General features: G+C 39.0%; 1 protein-coding gene across 5 annotated transcripts in view; it reads left to right on the forward strand.

Annotated features, from left to right (window-relative positions):
• The window catches only part of exoc2 (exocyst complex component 2), a 321,249-nt gene that overhangs the window by 46,332 nt on the left and 252,770 nt on the right, over positions 1-22,147 (forward strand). For 3 of the 5 annotated variants that reach the window (XM_043719385.2, XM_087978539.1, XM_087978538.1), the window contains exons 2-4: positions 13,215-13,385; positions 16,760-16,936; positions 19,668-19,794. In XM_043719385.2, the coding sequence (XP_043575320.2) occupies positions 13,268-13,385; positions 16,760-16,936; positions 19,668-19,794 (422 nt within the window). In that variant the 5' untranslated portion in view covers positions 13,215-13,267. Of the gene's footprint in view, positions 1-441; positions 506-13,214; positions 13,386-16,759; positions 16,937-19,667; positions 19,795-22,147 lie in introns of all 5 variants that reach the window. The other 2 variants (XM_043719383.2, XM_043719382.2) reach the window with 1 other exon arrangement.

Here is a 22,147-nt window from a genome sequence, read left to right on the forward strand (position 1 = left end):
CAGATGGAGCCTCAAATACAGCTAGATTTCAATTTACAACACACGCATTTACATGTGACAGCAGTTCTTCACAATCTTGTTTGCCAATTGTTATTGAGTATGTTTTCAGAAGAATGTGCTGTATGTTAGTGTCTTGTTACTATTTGAGATCTTGATTGTTCATCTTCAAGTACCACTTTTTTCTATTAAAGGCATTCTTTAAAACTTCAATCATTCTGCAGATTTGATGACACTTGGAAATTATATGAAATAATGTGCAGAAACAGATTGCTAACCTCCTGTGAAATGTGGTCTCCTTTATAGACTGAAATAATAACCAGATTTTTCATGCATTAAGAAATCCATATGGAACTCAGGAAAGCATGTAGGATTATGTTTTGAATATTTTCTTATTAAAAGAAGCTTGAAAAACATTAAGATTTGTTTTTTCTTCTTTCACAGTGAATAAAAACCATCAATCTTTTGAATATATTTGTTTACAGAAATGAATGGCTAAGCTGTTAATGTGAGTAGACTTTACATTCATTTTCAGCATAATACTTTAATATTACTTTGTAATGCTGGGCAGCAACAGGTTCCATTTTTGGAATATGGATCGGAAGAAGTCAATAGTTGCAATAGAAGTGCAGTCGAGCAAAAATATTTTGCGGAAATATTATAGCGAGGATAAGTTACTTCATGGGGGCCCATACATAATTTGTTTACTTCTAGTCAAGAGAGAATCGTTCTCAAGTGGAAATGAAAACCATATTGCATCTCTGAAGTATCCCAGTCATATCAATAGTGTAAAGAGTTTCATTTGAATTTTAAAATTATTTTCAATGGATTATTTAATGGTGGAAAATGAGAATGAGGTATCTGCTGACATAAAATCATGTGGAAACTTGATTCTTATTTCCACAGCTTTAAGAAGCCATGAGAATTTTAATTTTGTGAAGAAATCCCTCAGATTACCGAACTTTTAAAATGCATTAATTTTATGAAGTTTTGAAATGTTGGGCAAAAGTCAGTAAATCCTTTAATAATAGAGTATAGGTGATTTTATTTATTTCTCTCTTTTCCAAACGCTGCTTGGAAGAATTCCCAGAACCCACAAGCTCTGAAAGGCATGGGATTTCAAAAGAATGTAAAAAAGTGTTTCTGAGCATTTGTGGGTTCACTGTCATTTTACACGTTTAGTATTTTTGAGACCTCAAGCTCTACACAGTCAAAATAGATACATATTCTTGTTGAACATAATTGGGAATAATAAAGTATCTATTATTTGGACTGAATTGTCATTTTAATTTCTCCACTCTACTCCCACTCTGACTTCTCTGTCCTTGGTTTCTTATTCTGTCCCAATGTCAAGCTGAACATAACCTGTAGACATAGCACCTGCAAGTTTTAATAATGAGATTCTTAATGAGGAGTCCTTGGACATGAAATGTTAACCCTGTTGCATTTGCCATAAATGCTGCCAGACTTGAGTTTCCTCCAATAGATCCTGTTTTTATTTGGATTTCCAGCATTTACAGTATTTTGCATTTATTGAAGTTGAATTCAATTTTAGATCATCATCTCTGTGTTCTCTTTTCCTTTTTGCTTGTTTTAGCTGGCAGTATTGGTAATGATTCTGTATACTACTCCAGCACCATCTCTAGATATTTTTAACTTGACACAGTACCACCCACTTTTGTCGTGCATCATCATCTCACTTGCAATTGAATTCTCCTGTCTTTTATAGAGCTTCATTTTTGTTCTTTTTCTGCATTCCCCCTTTGATTTTTCTTTAAGCTTGTTACATTGTTGACATTTTCATCTCTAATGAAAGACCTGAAATATTAGGTTTTTTTTCTCTTTTCACAAAACATGAGTATTTCCATCATTTTCTGATTTTATCATTTAGACAAATCTGTCACACTGCAACATAAAAAATTGATTTAAACCTTAACTTCATCCTGTGCAGCATCAGTATATCTTGCTTTTGATCATTCATTTTTTCTGAAAAAGAGGAATGGAGGTTTTTCTAATTGTATAAGCGTTGAATATATTTGTTACTTTTTCATATGAATTTCTGTGGGTATGCAAATGTTTGATGATTGAGCCATGAATTTTTAAGTGCTCTTTATTCGAAAGTTTACAATTAAAGTGGGTAGAAAATCATAAAAGAAATTCAGTTAAATGACAGCGAATCAGATAATTTGGTCAACCAGTATTTTAATTCTAATCACATTTAAACAAGCCTGTTGTCACATCCATTCAACCGTTGGTTTCACCCACCTTTTCAATTTAATGTTGCATATTAAAACCAAAAATAATATGAGCAGGAATAGACCATTTAGCCCAATGAGCCTGAACTAGTATTCAACATGACCATAGGTGATCTTCTACCTTAGTTCCATTTTGCTGCCACTTCCCATATTCCTTGTTGCTGACACACACACGATAATCTGTCTTATCCTTAAGTATATATTCAGTAATGAAACATTCCCTTCCTTTTTGGGTTGGGAATTCCACAGATTCACAATTCTCTCCAAACTTTAGTCCTAAATGCAGTGTTCTTATTCTGCAATTGTGCCCCCATTTTCAAGATTCTTGAGCAAGCAAAAAAAAACTCCTTGTGTCTATCCTGTTAAGACCCTTCAGAATTTTGTATGGTTCAATGACATTGTCTCTTACTCTTCTAAACACTGAAGAATGGAATCCAATTTACTCAGTCTCTCATCAGTGCAGCCCTCTTGTCCTGAGGCCTAATCTGATGATTGTAACTGCTTTTAATGCAGCTATACCATTTTACATGTGGAGATCAAAACTGCTCATGTGTTTCAAATAGAGTCACACCAAGACCCCGTACAGCTGCAGGAAGATGTCTTTCTGCTTGTCCTCCAATCTCTTTGCGATACAGGCTAACACTCATTTGTTTTTCTAATTGCTTCATGTGCCTGCTTTCTGTGGTATGAAATCCAATACAGCACATAACACTAAATCTCATTAGGGTTATATTTAGACAAAGCATTGCTACATGGGGTTTGTAATCAGAGCTTCTTGAAATAAAAGCTAGCATTCTTGCTGAATGCAAAGTGTGCACTGTCATCATTACAGAGTAACTGAATGATTGATTGGCAGGAATGTATAGTGAGGGAATTGTTGCAATATTCAATAGCGAGTAAAAGAGAACTGCTAAAGTATGATAGTCATGTCTTATGGTTTAATATCTCCAGAAGTGAGCCTCACTTATGTATTTGCATGAGCTGATCTCTCGGTTTTATTTATGTTTTGTAAATTAGTATAATTTATTTTTCTTGTACTAATTATAAAAGTGAATATAATAATTTATGCATTCTGCTCCAACCAATTTAACATTTTGAGCAAGGAGCAGGAAGAGGCCATTAAATTAGTTGAGCTGCTCTGCTCTTTAATATGCAATCCATATTCTTGCCTACTTTGAAAGCCTTTCACCCCCTCACTAAGAATCTACTCGCCTCTGCCTGACGACTTTAAAAGGTTAAGATACTCAAAGACTTTGTTTCCACCATTTTTTTCCAGAAGTCCAAAGACATTCAGCCCTTTGTGAGAAATTTTGCATCATCTCTGTGTTTTAAATTTGCAATCGCTTATTTTTAAGCAGTGAACTCCAGTTCTAGGTTCACGCAGAAGAGGAAACATTTATCTACATCCAACCTTTGAAGACCCCTCAGGATTTTATATTTCAATCAAGTTACTTCTTACTCTTGTAAACCCCAAGCAAATACAAGTCTAGCCTGACCAACCTTTCTTATAGTGTCATGGAGTCATAGAGATGCACAGCACGGAAACAGACCCTTCGGTCCAACCCGTCCATGCTGACCAGATATCCCAACCAATCTAGTCCCACCTGCCAGCACCGGCCCATATCCCTCCAAACCCTTCCTATTCATATACCCATTCAATGCCTTTTAAATGTTGCAATTGTACCAGCCTCCACCACATCCTCTGGCAGCTCATTTCGTACACGTACCATCCTCTGTGTGGAAAAAGTTGCCCCTTAGGTCTCTTTTGTATCTTTTCCCTCTCACCGTAAACCTATGCCTCTAGTTCTGGTCTCCCCAATCCCAGGGAAAAGACTTTGTCTATTTATCCTATCCATGCCCCTCATAATTTTGTAAACCTCTATAAGGTAACCCCTCAGCCTCCGACGCTCCAGGGAAAACAGCCCTAGCCTGTTCAGCCTCTCCCTGTAGCTCAAATCCTCCAACTCTGGCAACATCCTTGTAAATCTTTTCTGAACCCTTTCAAGTTTCACGACATCTTTCCGACAGGAAGGGGACCAGAATTGAACACAATACTCCAACAGTGGCCTAACCAATGTCCTATACAGCTGCAACATGACCTCCCAACTTCTGTACTCAATACTCTGACCAATAAAAGAAAGCACACCAAACGCCGCCTTCACTATCAAATCTACCTGCGACTCCACTTTCAAGCACTCCAAGGTCTCTTTGTTCAGCAACACTCCCTAGGATGTTACCATTAAGTGTATAGGTTCTGCTAAGATTTGCTTTCCCAACATGCAGCACCTCTCATTTATCTGAATTAAACTCCATCTGCCACTTCTCAGCCCATTGGCCCACCTGATCAAGATCCTGTTGTAATCTGAGGTAATCTTCTTTGCTGTCTACTACACCTCAAATTGTCGTGTCATCTGCAAACTTACTAACTATACCTCTTATGCTCACATCCAAATCATTTATGTGAATGACAAAGTAGAGGACCCAGCACTGATCCTTGTGGCACTCCACTGGTCACAGGCCTCCATTCTGCAAAGCAACCCTCCACCACTACCCTCTGTCTTCAACCTTTGAGCCAGTTCTGTATCCAAATGGCTTCATTAGATTTTCCAAATCTTAATCATAAGTCTTCTCTAAACTGCTTCTGACACATTTTATTCTTCCTTTAAATAAGGTGACTGATACTATGCACAGTTCTCCACATATGGTCTTGTCAGTACCCTCATGATATTTACTAATATTTGATATTTCATTTGTACAGCATATTTTTGTAAAATAGGTTTTTTGTTAAGAGAATTAGTTACATTTTACATGGTGCACATTGTGAAAAGTACTTTGTGAATTTTTCTAAATTCCAGATCCTCCACACACACATACACATATATATTTTTGGTCTCTAATTCTGGATTTTAGAATCATTTAAATCAAATGAGGTCTATCCAATGTCAACTTAGTTTGTTTATCAGCACTCTTCCCTCTACTAGAAGATTGAGGGATTAAGCCTGCCTTTGGGATGCAAATTCAAATGAGACTCAAACACACAAACCTTATCAATGCGCAAAGTTTCATTTAGTTCAGTGTATTTTCAGGGCCCACTGTATCACTTGTTTCTTGATGGCGTATTTTTGTGACAATGAAAATTTGTTTAAAGTTATGCCAGTTTTTGTACTGCATCCATTTATATTCTGCTACTTGCTCATTAAATTTCTGTAAACCCTCTTCCATCATCTTACAGTTAGAATGTTTGTATGATTGGCAGTGTAACTTTCTTTACTAGTTGAGACCCATTGGCATCTGCAATTATAAATCAGTGGGCGTGGCATTTTTCTGAAGAACACTACTCAATGCTTCAGGTTCTGGTCCATGTTGAGCAATTGGAATGTGTTCTATGACTCATGTGAGTCAGGAAAAGAATGTCAGCAGCGTAGTTAAAGCTTCAAAATTTGTTGAGCTTTACAAGTTGAACTGAAGTGGCCTCTGTTTCTCGGCAGCCTGCAGTCATTAGCATTCCCATATGGAGGTAGCAGCTGAGGCCATTGTCAACACTTAAAACTGAAATGATTTATCAACAAAAAGAGAAAAGAAACTAGAATTTCATTGTGATAAGTTTTTGGCTGGTCTCGCATAGTGCATCTAAGCTATATTGAAAAACTTTTTGTAGATTTTACTTTCCTCCCTCAGTTAGGGGTAAGCATGAAATATACTTTAGTACAATTAATTATTTAGAAGCATATTTGTTTTAGCAGTATCATTTTGATTGAACTGAGTTAGCATTGCTTTGTGGTCAGATGATGAATGTTGTTTGCCATCATGTCAATTTGTTAATCATACATATATTTTCTTGTTACAAATAGGGTAATCTGAGCTGTGCAAGGGGATTTAGTTATTGCACCTGTTTTCATGATGCAGTATTAGATTTAGCCATTTTGTACTTTTGCTGGACCTGTTAGCTTGCAAGTTCCAGCCTGAAGTTCTATTTTAATGATTCCCAGAATTTTTAATGAAAGCATTAAGATTAGCACTTACCTGTTCATTCAGGAGTCTAAGACTGAGGAGTGAGCACTGCTCATTCAAAAGGAGCTTTTGTTTTGAACAAAGTATTGTTGTTTTAATTAAAAGATGTTTCACTTGAATATTTCAAAAATTGTGTTGATGCTTAGATTAATGCATCAGAAGCAAGTACCTTGGATTAAGTTATCATTATATAAAATTTACAACTGCTTCCTTGATTATTTGGGCATTTTTCATAACCTGTGGATTGGACCTGCATTAATTGTACATAAAATTATTTCACTGGAAGGAAGATTTTGATTACTCCAGGATGTTCCAAAGCACTCAACAGCCAATTAACTGGTTTGAAGTCACAAACCTAACATTTGACTTGTGGCAGCCAGGACTGCCAAACTTCTAAATTGGCCAGGGATCTACTGGAATCAGAATCAATCTCCCGTTGACTAAAGAATGCATTCTGCAACATTGGAAGTTACATGATTTTTTGTTCATCAGTGTCCATTCTATGAAAGAAAAACTGGAAGAACTGTGGATACTGTAAATCACAAATAAAAGTTTCTGGAAAAGCTCAGCAGGTCTGGCAGCATCTGTGCAGAGAAGTCAAAGTTAACGTTTCTGGTCCGGTGACCCTTCTCCAGTTCTGAGGAAGGTTCATTGGCATTGTTTCATTCGCTGATTACTGTCTTGCTGTGATGTGCTACAGTATCAGTGGTGAAAGGACCAAGGAGAGAAACACTGCTGTTTCTTTAGTCTGTGCTATATTTAATGCAGGTAGCTGATAGTGTATGTATGAAGCAGCACTGTCTGTTTTATTGTGGTAAGATCAATTACTGGTTGCTGGTGTCTCTTCAAGAAAATAAGATTTCTTTTAATTGAAGAATTTTGAAGAGAGCAGGTAGAGACCCAAAGCTTGTATACCTTCCCTGGAAATGAAACTCTCAAACACTCAATGGTCTTTTGAAAATGTTGTTGTTGTTGTTCTTGTTCTTCTTGTTGTTCTTTTCCGATTTCTTCAATGTGCAGTATCTTGTAATAATTGTGCATGGGTTCTATATTGAATGTGAAACAAAAACTGCTCAATGTCTTCAAGGTTAATTTGCAGCCATGCATGGGATAAATGGAAGGATAACACTGCTGTTAAGAATCCCTAGATGTCAACCAGTTTGGTGATTTTACAGCTGACTGAAACTAGCAGATTGCAATTGAGTGATTGTTTGGCAGATTTGGTAGGTATGGCATGAACTTTAAGATAATATCTCCTACTTGTTATCTAATGTATGATGTGGAAATGCCAATGTTGGATTGGGATGGACAGAGTTAAAAATCGTACAACACCAGGTTATAGTCCAACAGGCTTATTTGGAAGCACTAGCTTTCATAGGTCTTGATGAAGAAGCAGTGCTCCGAAAGCTTGTACTTTGAAATAAGCCTGGTGTTATGTGTTACCAAATATAGGCAGTTGACAATTTGGAGCAATTTTATAATGGTTTGTTGAGAAGCTGCCATTTAGAGGGTTTTCCTTAATCTTACCCGCTAAAGCTTTTTCATGCCCCTTCTAGCTCTCCCAAGTGCATTCTTCAGCTCCTTCCTGGCTACCTTGTAACCTTCTAGAGCCCTGTCTGACCCTTGCCACTTCAATCTTCAGTAAGCTTCCTCTTCCTTCTTGACTAGATGTTTCACATTCCTTGTCACCCAATGTTCCTTCACCATACCATCCCTTCCTTGCCTTAGTGGGACAAACCTTTCCAGCATTATAACGAGTGCTTCCTAAACAACCTCTACACTTCTGTTGTGCATTTCCCGGAGAACATCTGTTCCCAATTTAGGTGCCCCAGTTCCTGCCTAATAACATTGTAATTCCCCCTTCCCCAATTAAATATTTTCCCATACCCTCTGCTCCTATCCCTCTCCATAACTATAGTAAAGGTCAGGGAGTTGTGATCACTATCACCGAAATGCTCTCCCACTGAAATCTGACACCTACCCTGGTTCATTGCCAAGCACCAAATCCAATATGGCCTCCCCTTTGGTCGGCATATCTACATATTTAATCAGGAATTCTTCCTGGATATGCCTGACAAAACTGCTCCATCCAAACTATTTGAACTAAGGAGGTTCCAATCAATATTAGGAACGTTAAAGTCATCCATGACAACCCTGTTACTTCTGCATCTTCCCACAATCTGCCTTCCAATCTGCTTCTCTGTGTCTCTGTTGCTATTGTGGCCTGTGCAGAAAACTTCTGATAAAGTGACTACTCTTTTCCTGTTTCTGACTTCCACCCATACTGATTGTGTAGACAAATCCTTGTTGATGACCTCCCTTTCTGTAGCTGTGATACTATCCCTAATTAGCAATACCACTCCCCTACCTGTTTACCCCCCCCAAAAATTATTTTTGAAACCTGTAAACCCGGAAAGTCCAACAACCATTCCTGGCCATGTGATATCAAAGTATCCAAGTCTCTGTAATGTCCACAGCATCACAGTTCCAAGTATTGATCCATGCTCTGAGTTTATCACCCTTATTCCTAATACTACTTGTGTTAAAATTGACACACTTCAACTCATCACACTGACTGCAACTTTGCCCTATCAACTGTCTATCCCTCCACAGACTCTCTGCACACAGTATCTGACTGTTCATGAGTTACTTCATTCTCAGATCCGTAGCTCTGGTTCCCACCCCCCGCCAAACTCGTTTGAACTAGATGAGCTCTAACAAACCCCCATCCGAGGATATTGGTGCCCCTCCAGTTCAGGTGCAACCCATCCTCTTGTACAGGTCCCACCTTCCTCAGAAGATATCCCAATTATCCACATATATCTGAAGCCCTCCCTCCTACACCAGCCCTGCAGCCATGTGTTCATCTACACTCGCTCTCTGTTCCTAGCCTCACTGGCCGTGGCACCGGTAATAATCCTAAGATTATTACACTGTTGATTCTACCTTTTTAGCTCCCAAACTAACTTCCTATATTCTCCTTTCAAGTCCTCATCTCTTTTCCTAGCTATGTCATTGGTACCAATGTGTACCACGACTTTTGGCTGTTCTCACTTCCCTCTTAAAAATCCTGTAGACTCCATCACCTTTTTCCCAAGAAGATAATGACTAATTCTCCTGTAGTCACTCGCAGTCTCTCTGTGGCTATGGCTCCATAGCCCCCACCAACTCCAATGGGTGCTGGCAGTCACCTTTCTAAACCTTCTTGATCAAAGATCCTCGACAACTAATCATGATGGCTGTGGTCCATCTACCCATCTCCATTTGTAGGTTAGCTTTCCTTCTGTCTTAGAATAAAAACTTTGTTTTTAAACTATGTATTCATAATAGGGTAGAGTGGTGCCACGTAAACATTTGTTTCTGATTGTAGAATTGTAGTTACTGTTGTAACTCAGAAGTTACATGCTACATCAAAAATACTAAATATGAAACAAAAAAAAGTTTGAAAGGGGACCCCAATTTTAAATATCAAACAGAAGAACTAATTTCATCGCAGCTTTGGGTGACATCACTTCTGACAATGTCTCCTGGAATATGTCCAGCAAGAGTTGGTTATCATAATGTGAGTGAATTTCAACATAGCAGTGTGTCTTATGTGGCAATGAGATAAAGACCAGATAATCTGCTTTATGTTGGCTAAGGGTAAATATTGGCCAGGACACCAAGAGAACACACTTCTTGTGTGGTGTTATGCAATATTTTGCAATGACTTATTGAGAAAGTGGGAATTTGTTGCTATGTGATTTACCCATGAAACCACCTATGACTCTGCAGTGCTCCATGCATACTGCACTCAAATTATCTGAAATTATCTGCTGAAGTTTCTGTAGTGGGAACTGACTGCTAACCTTTTGGCACAAGCAAGAGTTCAGTTTTGTGAAGGTATGTGAACATGTTGATTTTTGTCAACATTCTTTTATTGTTAAATATTCCATACCCACTAAAAATAAGTAAATAAAAATGAGGTTCATTAAATTTGAAATGCTTCAAGTTGAGACTGATCAATTATCATTGTTCATGGTATCACAATACTTGATCTGGATTATTGTGTTGTGATTCTCTAACAGCTGCCCAATATGTTCTGTATTGCATCATAAATTATGGTTTTGGTTAAAATATCATTTCTGCAGCTAAACTATTTGAACAAACAATCTTATTCAGATCAAACAGCATAGCTGATGATTTCTGAAAATGAAATGCCACTGAGTTGGAAAGTTCAAAATTGAAACTTGTATGTGACTGACAGTGCCAGCTTGGTTCATTGATGATACAACTTTGTGATGCAAAGAAAGGTTGTGAGTTTAGCCCCACTCCTGAAACACAAACCCTCAATCTAGCTTGATATTCCACTTCTGGACTGAGTGTGTACTGTGTTGTCAATGGAGGCTAAACTACCTGATCGTCTAAAAGATCCCAGGCACTATTTGAAAAATAGCAGAGAGTTCCTGGCATCCTGGTCAGCATTTATCTTTCAGGCAATGCCATCTGGTCATTGACCCAATTATTGTTTATGGTATAAAAATTGGCTGCTGCTTTTACCAATGTGTGGTGTCTGCATTTAAAAAGTAATGATTTACTGTACAATATTTTGGGGTGACTTAAGTACACAAGTCTTTGAGGACATACTGCTCTATTGGTGCAGTTCTTTCTTTGAAACATTTTGAGAAGGTGAATGAGAACCTAAGAAGCAGGAACTGATTTGCAATGCCCTCCTATGTTCTTTGGTAGTTTGCAAGCAGAATTGGTAGAAGTTTGTGATGTCTCTGTCAAAAATACTTCTATTGGACTTGGAGTTTCAATCTTCATCTTGTAACATATAGTACATTTATGTTGCATGTTTTGACATGCAAACATAATTTTTATCTGGCAATTTTAATTTATGGGGTCTTTGCTTCAAAATTAGTGGACCGTCGGTTGCTAAATATTATATGCTGATATGTTGCTTGAATTGATAAAGCAATATTTTACGATAAGTTTTGAAATTTGAAATCTGTTAATGAACAATGCTGATAAATGTTTCTTTCTCTTGTTACTGTAAGATAGATATCAACTTGTAAAAATCAAACATTCTATTTGTTGATAAAAGTACCTTTTATTGCAGTGTTTTATGATTTAAAAGCTGTTAAGTATTTCTTGTAAATTAGAAACCGTTATAACATAAAATGCTTTTGAATAAATTATTAATGTTATAGGTGTTCAGTATTACAAAATTAGTCTTTGGTTGACAAGATGTTGCTAGCATAATGTTAGAAGTATTTCTGTCCTTAATACAGATGTAATTTATTCTAGTGATGTTAACCAAAACCTCAGTGTTGTATTACTTATACGTTCAACAAGCTCTCCTTTTACACACAGCTAGTCTTTCCAGTAATCAGTGATTTGGAGGAGTTGCAAGTGTTAGAATCATTCACTCATTTGTCTTTGGTTATCGGGGGAAGGAGGAGAGGGGTGGTAGCGAATGGTGAAAGGCCATGACCAGTATTTTTCCCCAGCAAGGGATGGATTAACCTCCCCCCAGGCCTAATGATATAAGCCTAGCGCTGTTGCTTACAACCCCCACCTTCTCACCAGCCGAGTAAACTGACAGCTCCTAGACTTTGCGTGCAAGTGAGTTCAGCAGGCGCTGTGTGGTCTGGGTGTGTGGTCTCCAGGCTGGCTGAGAGGCTGCTAACAGGGTGGATGAGAAAGACCTCGTCTGTTTACTTTAATTTTCTTGGACACAGGAACTCTGCCCAGCATTTCTGGTGTGCTGGTTCCGTAAGCAGTGGCCAGTCCATCACAGCTGCTGACAGTCTGAAATGCTGGACTTGTGCTAATCACCCTCGCAGCTTGTAGATCAATTTCAATATGTCACAAACCAGCTAATCCAGGTTGTAATAGGAATTGAAGTGTAGTGTTCCAAGCAGGGATTTAATATTTGTCCCACTGTTTTCAGAACTGCAGTATAGTTCATTTAAAAAAAGTACATTTGGAGAATCTTTCTAAATTTTCAACTTTGGTTCAATAAGATTATATGTATTGACTTTGTTTTATTAAGTTAACGTGAGTTGATCTCACCATATCAAACAATTTTTTTCTTTTCATTTTTATCTGTGGAAATAAAAAAACATTTTCAAGGAGTCAGACTGAGAAGTTACTACAAAAAAAAGATCATTTTAATTATATTTCAAAAGTAATTAAAAGCTTTAGAATAGCCTTCCTTCTTCTCTGCCAAAATTATATTTTTTGTTGATAAGTTTCAAAATTATTTCTGACAAGCCTATATAAATGTGATTTTAACTTTTGAACAAGATTTAATTGTAACTTATTCTGAATGATGTTGACTTTTCAAAGAAAGAAGGTATGAAGTTTTGTGGGAATTTGTCATCATTTAATTTGATGGAAGCTCTCTGGTGAAGTTGTGGACACCTCACATGTATGACAAAGTGTCTTCTTTGAAGGGCAAAGGCAAATATGTTTTGCTACATCGCAGTTTAAGCATTGTAGATGTAATGAAAGAATACTCAGTATAGCTGACAGTTTAGAAGGACATTTCTCTGTCGCAAATTGTGTGTGTATCCTTGTTGTCTCTAACAGTGCAGTAAAAGTTCAGGCGCTTGAGCAAGGCATGTAATTTTCAGCTTTGATCTGTTTGAAATGGATCCTGAAACAGCAATGTTTTAGTGAGGCTGAATAATTACTTTAAATCCTTATTTGTAAGATTTAGTAATCAAAATGTTTGTGTATTGTACCATTGCACATTTATTAAACCATTTAAAATCAGGAAATTGATGTCAGGATCTAGTTTGCAGAATTTGTAAATTCATATACTTAACACTTTTTGTTTTGATTGGTTAAATAGTATTGAAAACTTTGTGTACCTACAACCTCCACCTCTGCATACGTAGATACAAATGCGTACTCTCTTACAAAAGATACTCAACTGTTGTTCTGATCATGTTGTATTTACAGACAGCTCTACATTGAGAAATAATTCACTGAAAATCTATAACTGAAGAGTAACCATGTCTCGAACACGGCAACCACCATTGGTAACTGGGATCTCTCCAAATGAGGGATATCCTTGGACAAAAGTAACAATCAGAGGAGAAAATCTGGGAACAGGATCCATGGATCTTATAGGTAAATATCCAGTTTTGTTCAAGGGAAGCCATTTTATTTTAAAGCATCCAAAATTACCTTTAACATCAACTCTTCAATGCCATCAATTTTATGTTCAAGCACATTGTAATATTCTGTGTGCAGATCACTTTTTTTATATACTTTTCTTCTGTCACTGAGAAAACAATATGGGTGTATCTTTGTTGGGATCAAAACTGGGAAATTAACATCTGGGGATATTTCAAACCTGTTGGAAATCTAGGAGGGAAGGAAAAGGTAGGGGATTAGCACTGTTAATGAGAGATGAAATGAGGCCACTTTGTGAGAGACAATGTGTGCTCAGATGTAGAGTCCATTTGTGTGGAGGTAGAAAACAGAAAGGGAAAGTAGACACAGTAGGACTAGCATGTAAACTCTCAAACAGTAGCTACACTGTTGGAAAAGCTATAAATTTAATAAATAACCTCCTGAGTAAAATCTGTCCTAGGAAGTAGTGATCATAACATGATAGTACTTAACATTCAATTTGCCAGTGAGAAACCTGGGCCAGAAGCAAATGTGCTTAACATAAGTAAAAGTAATTGCAATGAAATATGGAAAGAATTAGCTAAAGTCGACTGGACAGATAGATTAGTAGGGAAGACAGGAAGTAAACAATTGCAGACATTTAAGGAGATAATTCATCTCTCGGCAAAAATATATTCCAGTAAGGAGAAAAGAGAGGAATTAGCCAGCCATGTCAAACCAAGGAAATTAAGAGTTGAAAGAAAAATCATATAACGAGGCAAAATTCAGTGATGGCCTCAAAGACTATGATTAATTCAGAATCTAGCAGTGGAGGACTAAGAAGAAAATAGGGAGAAAATCAGCTATGTGGGCAAACTAGTGAGGAATATAAGAACCGACAATAAGAGCTTTTTAAAATGTATAAAAGGGAAGAGAGAAGTCAAAGTGAACATAAGCCCCTTAGAAAATGAAGATAGTTAGGGGAATAAGGAAAGGCAGAGGAATTAAACAGATATTTTGCATCAGTCTTGAAGTTATTTTGAACAACCTATTAATGCTTCCCCAGTGTTGGGGTGGGGTGTGTGAGAGGGGGAGCTGGTTGGGGCTGGGGGAGCCGGGTGGGGAGGTTGGGAGAGGGAGACGGGGAGGTTGGGGGAGGAAGACTGGGAGCTGGATGGGGAGGTTTGGGGGAGGAAGACTGGGAGCTGGGTGGGGAGGTTGGGGGAGGGAGAAGGGGAGCTGGGATCGGGGGAGGTTGAGGGAGCTGGGAGGGTCCGGGGGAGCTGGGGATGTTGGGAGGGTCCAGGGGAGCTGGAGGGGAAGGGAGGTTGCGGCGGGAGGAGTGGAAGCTGGGAGGGTGAGAGGGAGCTGTGGGGGTGGAGGGAGAGGGGGGAGCTGGGGGGTGGGGGGAGGTTGAGGGAGGGAAGAGGGAGCGGGGGGGGGGGAAGAGAGAGATTGCAGGAGTGGGGGAGGGAGGTGGGGAGCTGGGTGGGAATTGTGGGGGAGGGAGATGGGGAGTTGAGGTGGGGAGACGGGGAGCTGGGGGTGGGTGGGAAGGGGGGTAGGTTGAAGGAGGGACGGGGTGACCGGGGGAGGGAGAGGGGGTGCTGGTAGGGTGGCGGCAGGAGGGACCGGGGAGGGAGATGAGAGAGGGAGCGGGCACTCTGGGAGGATGTTAATAGGTTAATTTATTTACTTCTGTCATGACTCGGGAAAGAAGCATGCTGTTAAGGGTAAAGATATGTGCACAAGATAACTTTGTCACAAAGCATGCTTGTTGTCCAACCACGAAGTAATTAGTTTCAGCTGTGATTTCAGAAAAAAAGTATGGACAGTGAAATGTTACAGATGAGATGCCACTGTATACTGATTATTATTATGTTTAAAGTCAATATTGAAAGAGGCCAGAAATATGGAAAGTTAAGATGCCTTAATAAAGAAAGAACTCATCTTACAAAGAATTAGAAAATTGGATTCCTCTGTAAAACAGTAAAGGAACAATAGAGGGAAAATACATTTCACATAGAAACCATGCATACTATTTTTTTCAGGAAAAGGTAGGGAATCTAAAACTATGCACCATGTTTGACATGGTGTACCATTTGCAGCTTCTCGGATACTAAAGCAGTCCATGTCCATTGCAACAAAACCTGGCAATCAATCAGGCTTGGCTGATAAGACACATTGACGCTGCATAAACAACTGGTAATGAGCATTCTCAATAAGAGAATCCAACCATTGAGACTCTTGCCATCTAATACACAGTCTGTGTTCTGGGGGTAGCATTAAGTAGAAGCTGAACTGGACCAGGTTACAAGCAAATCAGTGACTAGGAATTCTGCGTCGAGTAACTCCCCTTCAGTCACCCAAAACCTGACAAGCATCTACAAGCTGCAAGTCAGGAGTGCGAAGGAATACTGTCTACTTACCTTGACAAGATCGAAGACAACCTGCTTGATTGGTACCCCAACAACCACCTTCAATGTTCACTATTTTTTTTCATCAAAACACATGATGGCTGCGGTGCGTACTGTTTGCAACATGGTGCAGTAACCCCCATAGTTGTTTCAGCACCACCTTCCAAAACCAAGACCTCAACCACCTGGAAGAGCAGGGGCAGCTGATACATGGGAATGTCGCTGCTTGCAAGTTCACCTTCAGATCACAAACCATCCTGATTTGGAACTGTAATCCCATTGCTTGAAGATCTTCTGGGTCAAAATTTGGAACTCATTGTTTAGCACCTCTGAGGGTGTCCCTATGCTCCAACGTCTGCAGTGGTTCAAGGATGCAGGTCACCATGGCTATTTCAAGAGCAGTTGTAGATTGGCAATGATGCCTGGCCTAGCCAGTGACACCCACATCCCATCAACAAATACAAGGATCCAATTACCATGATCATAACTTTGTCTCCCACACTCAACACCCTGAGGGTTATCATTGACCAGAAATTGAACTGAACTGGCCATCTATGTGCTGTGGCTACAAGAAGAGGTTAGAGGCTGAGAATTCTCCAGTAATTCCTCCTGCCTTGCCAGAATCTATCCACTATTTACAGGGCACAAGGCAGGGGTGTTCTCTACTTGTCAAGATGATTCCGTCTTCAATGCTGAAGAAGCTTAACACCATCTAGGAAGAAAACAGTCTGCTCATTTGGCATCCATCACCTGTATGTCTATATGGGATGGTAGTAAATCTAGTTGTTTGATTTCTGGATTCAAATAATTACGCCCACTTGATCTTTATGATTTTTTTCGAAACATTGAACATGAACAACTTTGTTGTCTTGTTTGTCCTCCTGTTTCTTGCTATGCGTATATAATCCAATAATTATAATTTTTAGTTATACTTTGAAATAAATAACACTCTCTCTCTCTCTTCTTTTAAAGGTCTAACAATCTGTGGGCACAACTGTTTACTGACTGCAGAATGGATATCTGCAAGTAAAATAGTTTGTCGAGTCGGGCCAGCAAAAGACGACAAGGGAGACATCATTGTAACCACTAAATCTGGTGGCAAAGGAACTTCAACTGTTTCCTTTAAACTGATGAAGCAAGAGAAAATAGGTAAATAGCTTAAGTCTCTTCTATTTCCATGTCTAAAAATAATTTCTATTGAGAGTATTGTTTGTTTTTTTTCTTTACTTAAAATATGTATCATTGATGCGATTCTTAGTTTTGACAATGGAAATACCTTTTTCAGCTTTTGACAAGTGCACACCTTTATCCATAAAGTTGCTGTAGATTTCTCTGTGCTTGTATAGAAAATGACCCTGTTCTGTTTGATACTTGTATATAAGTGGCACACTGATGTCAAAGGGTTAAGGAGTCCCAAACTGTCCCATTGTAAATGCAAACCAGATTCTGTTCCAAATTAGCTTTTGTATTGCAGACAGTATGCTTTATAAGGACTCCGAATAAGTGTATACAAGTGGTAGGACATCAGTTATACCCTTGACAGGAATGTACTGTTTATGTTGTATATAAAATTAGATGTTGCTGAAGGTTGAGTCATGGAATTAACACAAGAATTTCATGATGCAGTAGCTTGGAGTTTCCCGCAAATGGCTTGGATCTGAGAAGTCTGGATTTTGATTGATTGCATCTGAAATGGGTCAGCTGATTTCAGGCTGATATTAAGGGTGTTGCAATTGGTCTCAGTATCATGGGGCTCGGGAGGTTCCAAGTTAGTTGGGATTGGCATTTCTATCCAGTGAACCTATACTACAAATACGTATTAAGGATATTATGGATAATTGAGGAGTCAGAGAGGAGTGAACCTGTGGAGTTCTCTACCACACTCTGCAGATTGTGAAGGCTTAGTCACTGAATATATTTCAGAAAGAAATAGACACATTTCTAGAGGTTAAAGTTATCAGAGATATTGAGGGAGAGAATCAACCATGATCATGTTGAATGGCTTAGCGGGTTTGATGGGCTTTTCCTTTTTTCTGTTTTTCTTACCCATTGAGATGAATATCTCTGTGTGCTGGGAGAATGTGGACTGGAAACTTTGATTGTTCATCTTCTGATGCTCATGATTACTGCTCAGGTGTGCAGCAACGTGCTGGTGAAAATGGACCTGGGACTGGGGTTCTTCTTTTGGTCCTGGCTCTGGAGTGGATTCAGGAGAATAAATTGAAAAACACAAATATTTGTTTGCAAGCCAAGCCTTACCTAAGGTTTAGTAAGATGCTGCATCTTGGTATGCTGCTGGGTGTAGCTTTCCCTCATTAGATTTTTGTAGATGGCCAATCTCCTTTTCACACAGGAATATTCCCCTTGCTCCCCTTTTGGTCTGCTCTTTGAAAGGGGTGAGGAGCTTTCTATCAAGTATTCCCCTCTCTCCCATCCGTGCTAATGCCTGTGCACATTGACTGTCCATATTCCTCTCTGCAGAAGGAGGCAAGCATTAAGAGACATTAGCAAGCTTACATGAGTACTTTGCCTATATTGATTGATACAGTTTGAGATGTCAATCTCCAGAGCTGTGATTATGTGGGCGTTATAGGAGAATTTAGAAGATAAAGACCTCTGCTTGAAAAGTGGTTTCAGCATGGCCAAAGAGCTAGAATTGATGCAAATGCTTGCGATGGCATGGTTGTTGAATACGAAGAAGACAACAGAATAGAACATCCTTTGTTGTCATGTGTACTCCAGTACAGAAGTGCAGGACTACAAGTGAAAAGTTTTACAATATCTCCTCTTATGGGTGGCATCTTAGGTACCAGTGCCTAGGTACCAAATCTTAAATACAAAAGAGGACTAAAACAAAAAGTAGTTGCATTAATTTACAGTGTTTAAATAACAAGCTAGAAATAAGACATAGTCAGGTAGATAAAAAAATTGCCAAATAATCATTGTATTGCGGCATCTCTGTGCAGGGGCTACCCATGTGGTCTGACCGCTTGTGCCAGATCCCAGTCCAACAACTGTCCCAGCTCCAAGCCTCCAATCCACTCTGTACTGACTCTCAGCTGTTCCAAGGTAAGTTCCAGGACTGCCTCCTCCCCACCAGCCTCCACTCAGAACTGCTTCCCCTGTGTAGGCCACTGCTCCGGGACTGCTTCCGTGTGCTGGCTGCTACTCCAGAGTTTACCTCCGGGGCTCGCCAGCTCCTCCATTCCTCTAATGCAGAAAGGGGAGAAAAGGAAGACAAAGAAAGACAAAAAAACAGGCAGAGCAGAGGAGCTCTGGCTGGAATGTCTTACTCTGCTGCCATCTTGCTATAAGACAGGAGAGAGTGCATGTAACAAAACACAGTTTCTGTAGATTAGTTTTAATCTGTTAAACATTTAAACAGAAAAAAAAAGTACTTTTCTACATGGTAGCAACAATTATTTTATTGAGACTGAGTTTTAGGTTTTGCTGTGTTGGAATTATTATTAACAATTTCTGCTGTCACAGACTGAGATAATTGGACACGTATTTAAGGCAGGCCTATGAAGTTGAAATGGTAGTAGATTGTGGGGTTAGTTTCTGTGCGCTCCACCAAGGTGTAGACATGGGAATGATGGACTAAATAGCTGCCTCCTCTGTCATCAGCTTTCCACAGGAAGGAAAAAAAAGTTGGACGGCAGTGTAAGCTGTTTAGAATCCATCAGACCACATGCCTTCAATTTATCACTGTTTTTGTAAAATATGGTTTAACAATAGCAGTGTTGTGTTTAACACTTGAAGGTGGAAATAAAATAATTTTGACAATCAGTTTAAAAGTTTATCATTTACTGTGGGAATGATTTGCTCCTTGACTGTCTGTTTCTAATATACCTCATTCCTTGTACTTTTTTTTTAACAGGTATTCTGGAACAGTCAGCTGTCTGGGTTGAAGAAATGAACTATTATGATATGCGCACTGATAGGAATAAAGGCATTTCTCCCTTATCTCTACGCCCAGCAAATCCTCTTGGTATAGATATAGACAAGTAGGTACTAAGTTCTGCATTTAAGATTTTAAAATAGAAGAATACTTCATGAGAGACGAGAATTTATTTTACAGGATGTGGGTTACGGAATACTTGGAGCAATATCAGTGCTTCAAATCATTACTTGCTGTATTTATATTTACACATCTTGTTAAATCTATGCCAGGTTGTTTGAAGGAGCAAGTGAGGAAAACTTTCGTAGTTTTTTTTTCTTCCTGACTGTGCATATCAGATACCGCATCCTCCTGAGTGAGGGAAGTTGATGTTTTTCTTTTCCTTTGGTAAGCGGGAAGGAGGAAGGCAGGCAGAAAGGGAAATTTAAGAAAATGATGCTGTACCATTTGCAAAAATGAAGGAGCATATCTTCCTCTAAAAATAATTCTTTTTAATAAGGTTTTTCAAATTTTTTTGATATGACGTTTTTAAGTTTTATATGATGCTGAGTGGCATTGGAATCAAGTTCTTCATGTTTTCCTACATTTTCTGAATATCACCCTTGTAGTTGCTGGCTTTTTAATCAGGTATAGTTCCACACTGATTCCAGGCCCTGGTATGATCACAATTTATTTTTGATCAGGTCATTTAGTGGGAGGTTAAAGGCAGAAGGAAAAGGGAGGTGTCAAAGGGAAAAGGTAAATGTCAAAGGGACAGTGAGAGAGCAAAGAACAAAGAGTGGGGTTGTGAAAGTGGGCTTGGTAGTGAGAGGCCAGAAAGTGAGAGAATGTACGAGAGTGGGAATTAACCCACGTGAGAAGTAGAGGAAATAAGGAGAAGAGATCAGCAGGAGAGAAGATTTAAATGCAAGAGATTAGTGTCAAGTTTTATTATTAATATTCACTTGGCGAAGTTGATCCACAAAGAAAATTTGTAGTAGTGTTGAGGGGCATTGAGCTGCTGCTGGGAGTGATGATGTATTTAAGGAGTGGAAAATGTCTGGGGAGTATAAGGCATGTTCTACCATGCAGGTAATGGTACTGTGGAATACTCTAAATCAAATTGTGATGGGACCTGAATTTGTCTGTTTTTTTAATCATTGAGCAACTGGCAAAATATGGACTACAAGCTTATCTTTGGAAGGCTAGGGCTTTAAATGGAATATGAAGTTGTCAGACATTCTATTTAGTAGCGTGGTGGCTGTGGGGTTAGGGTTGGGTTGAGAGGGTGAGGGAATGGAGTATGGCAAGGTTAGGTTCGGAATTGAGTCTCCAATAGATGGACATATATGACTCCTAGCATTTGACATTTCCAACATGGGGAAAAAGGCTCAGTCACCCATCCTCTCCACACTTACTTATTTACTTACAGCGTCCTCTCATAATTTTATATATGTCTGTCAGATCACCCCTCAGCCTCCAGTGCTGTAGCAAAATCAGTCCAAGTTTGTCCAAACTCTCCTTATAGCTAATACATTCCACTCCAGGCAGCATCTTGGTAAATCTCTTTTGCACCGTTTCCAAAGCATCTATATTTTTCCACTAGTATGGTGACCAGAACTGTGCACAATACTCCAATGTGGCCTAAAATCTTATATAGCGGCAACATGGCTTTCCAGCTTTTATGCTCAATGCCCTAACAAACATGTCTAATGCCTTCTTTTCCATCCTACTCATTAGTGTTCCCGCTTTCAGAGAACTGTGGATTTTACTCTAAGGTCCCTCTGTATATCAGTGCTCCTAAGGCTCCTACCATTTACTGTATAATTTCCTCTTGCATTTGGCCTCCCAAAATGCATCACGTCACATTTGTTCAGATTAAACTGCATCTGCCATTTCTCTGCCCAACTTTCACACTGATCTATATCCTGCTGTACTCTTTAATAACCTTCCTCACTATCCACAACTCTACCAATTTATGTCTGGTTTAAACAAATTTAAGATTCAAGGGCAATATGGTGGGAGACCTACTAGCTGCAGATACCTTCATAAATGAAACAAGACACAATAATATCAAGAAGCTTTAGTAAGATTAAATCCATAAGTTTAAATTTATTTTGAAAGAGTTCTCTTAACACAAGCTTGGGAGTGATTCTCTCTTGAGTTGCCTTTCACTCATGAAAGGTGCTTCATGAGTGCAAATCTTTATTTCTTCTCCATGAGCCATCTCTCTGGTACTACATGATTATTCTACTCCCAGATTCCCAATGCATCTGGCCATTGCTAACTGCAGCTTCTCTTTCAGAATGTACCACTATTTCAAACTCTTCTCTTTCTTTAATTTTGTTGGGCCTATTCCACAATATCATCTGCAGGCCTGAACTCAGTCTTCAGGTGTACACTGACACCATTTGTCCACTTGGGATCAATTCTGTGTTGAATTGTTACTTACTGCCAGATCTACAGATGTCTCTCCAGAT

Source organism: Chiloscyllium plagiosum, unplaced genomic scaffold (genome assembly GCF_037043375.1).
Source record: "Chiloscyllium plagiosum isolate Xiang-an unplaced genomic scaffold, Cpla_swu_hap1 HiC_scaffold_34, whole genome shotgun sequence".
Lineage (NCBI taxonomy): Eukaryota > Metazoa > Chordata > Chondrichthyes > Orectolobiformes > Hemiscylliidae > Chiloscyllium > Chiloscyllium plagiosum.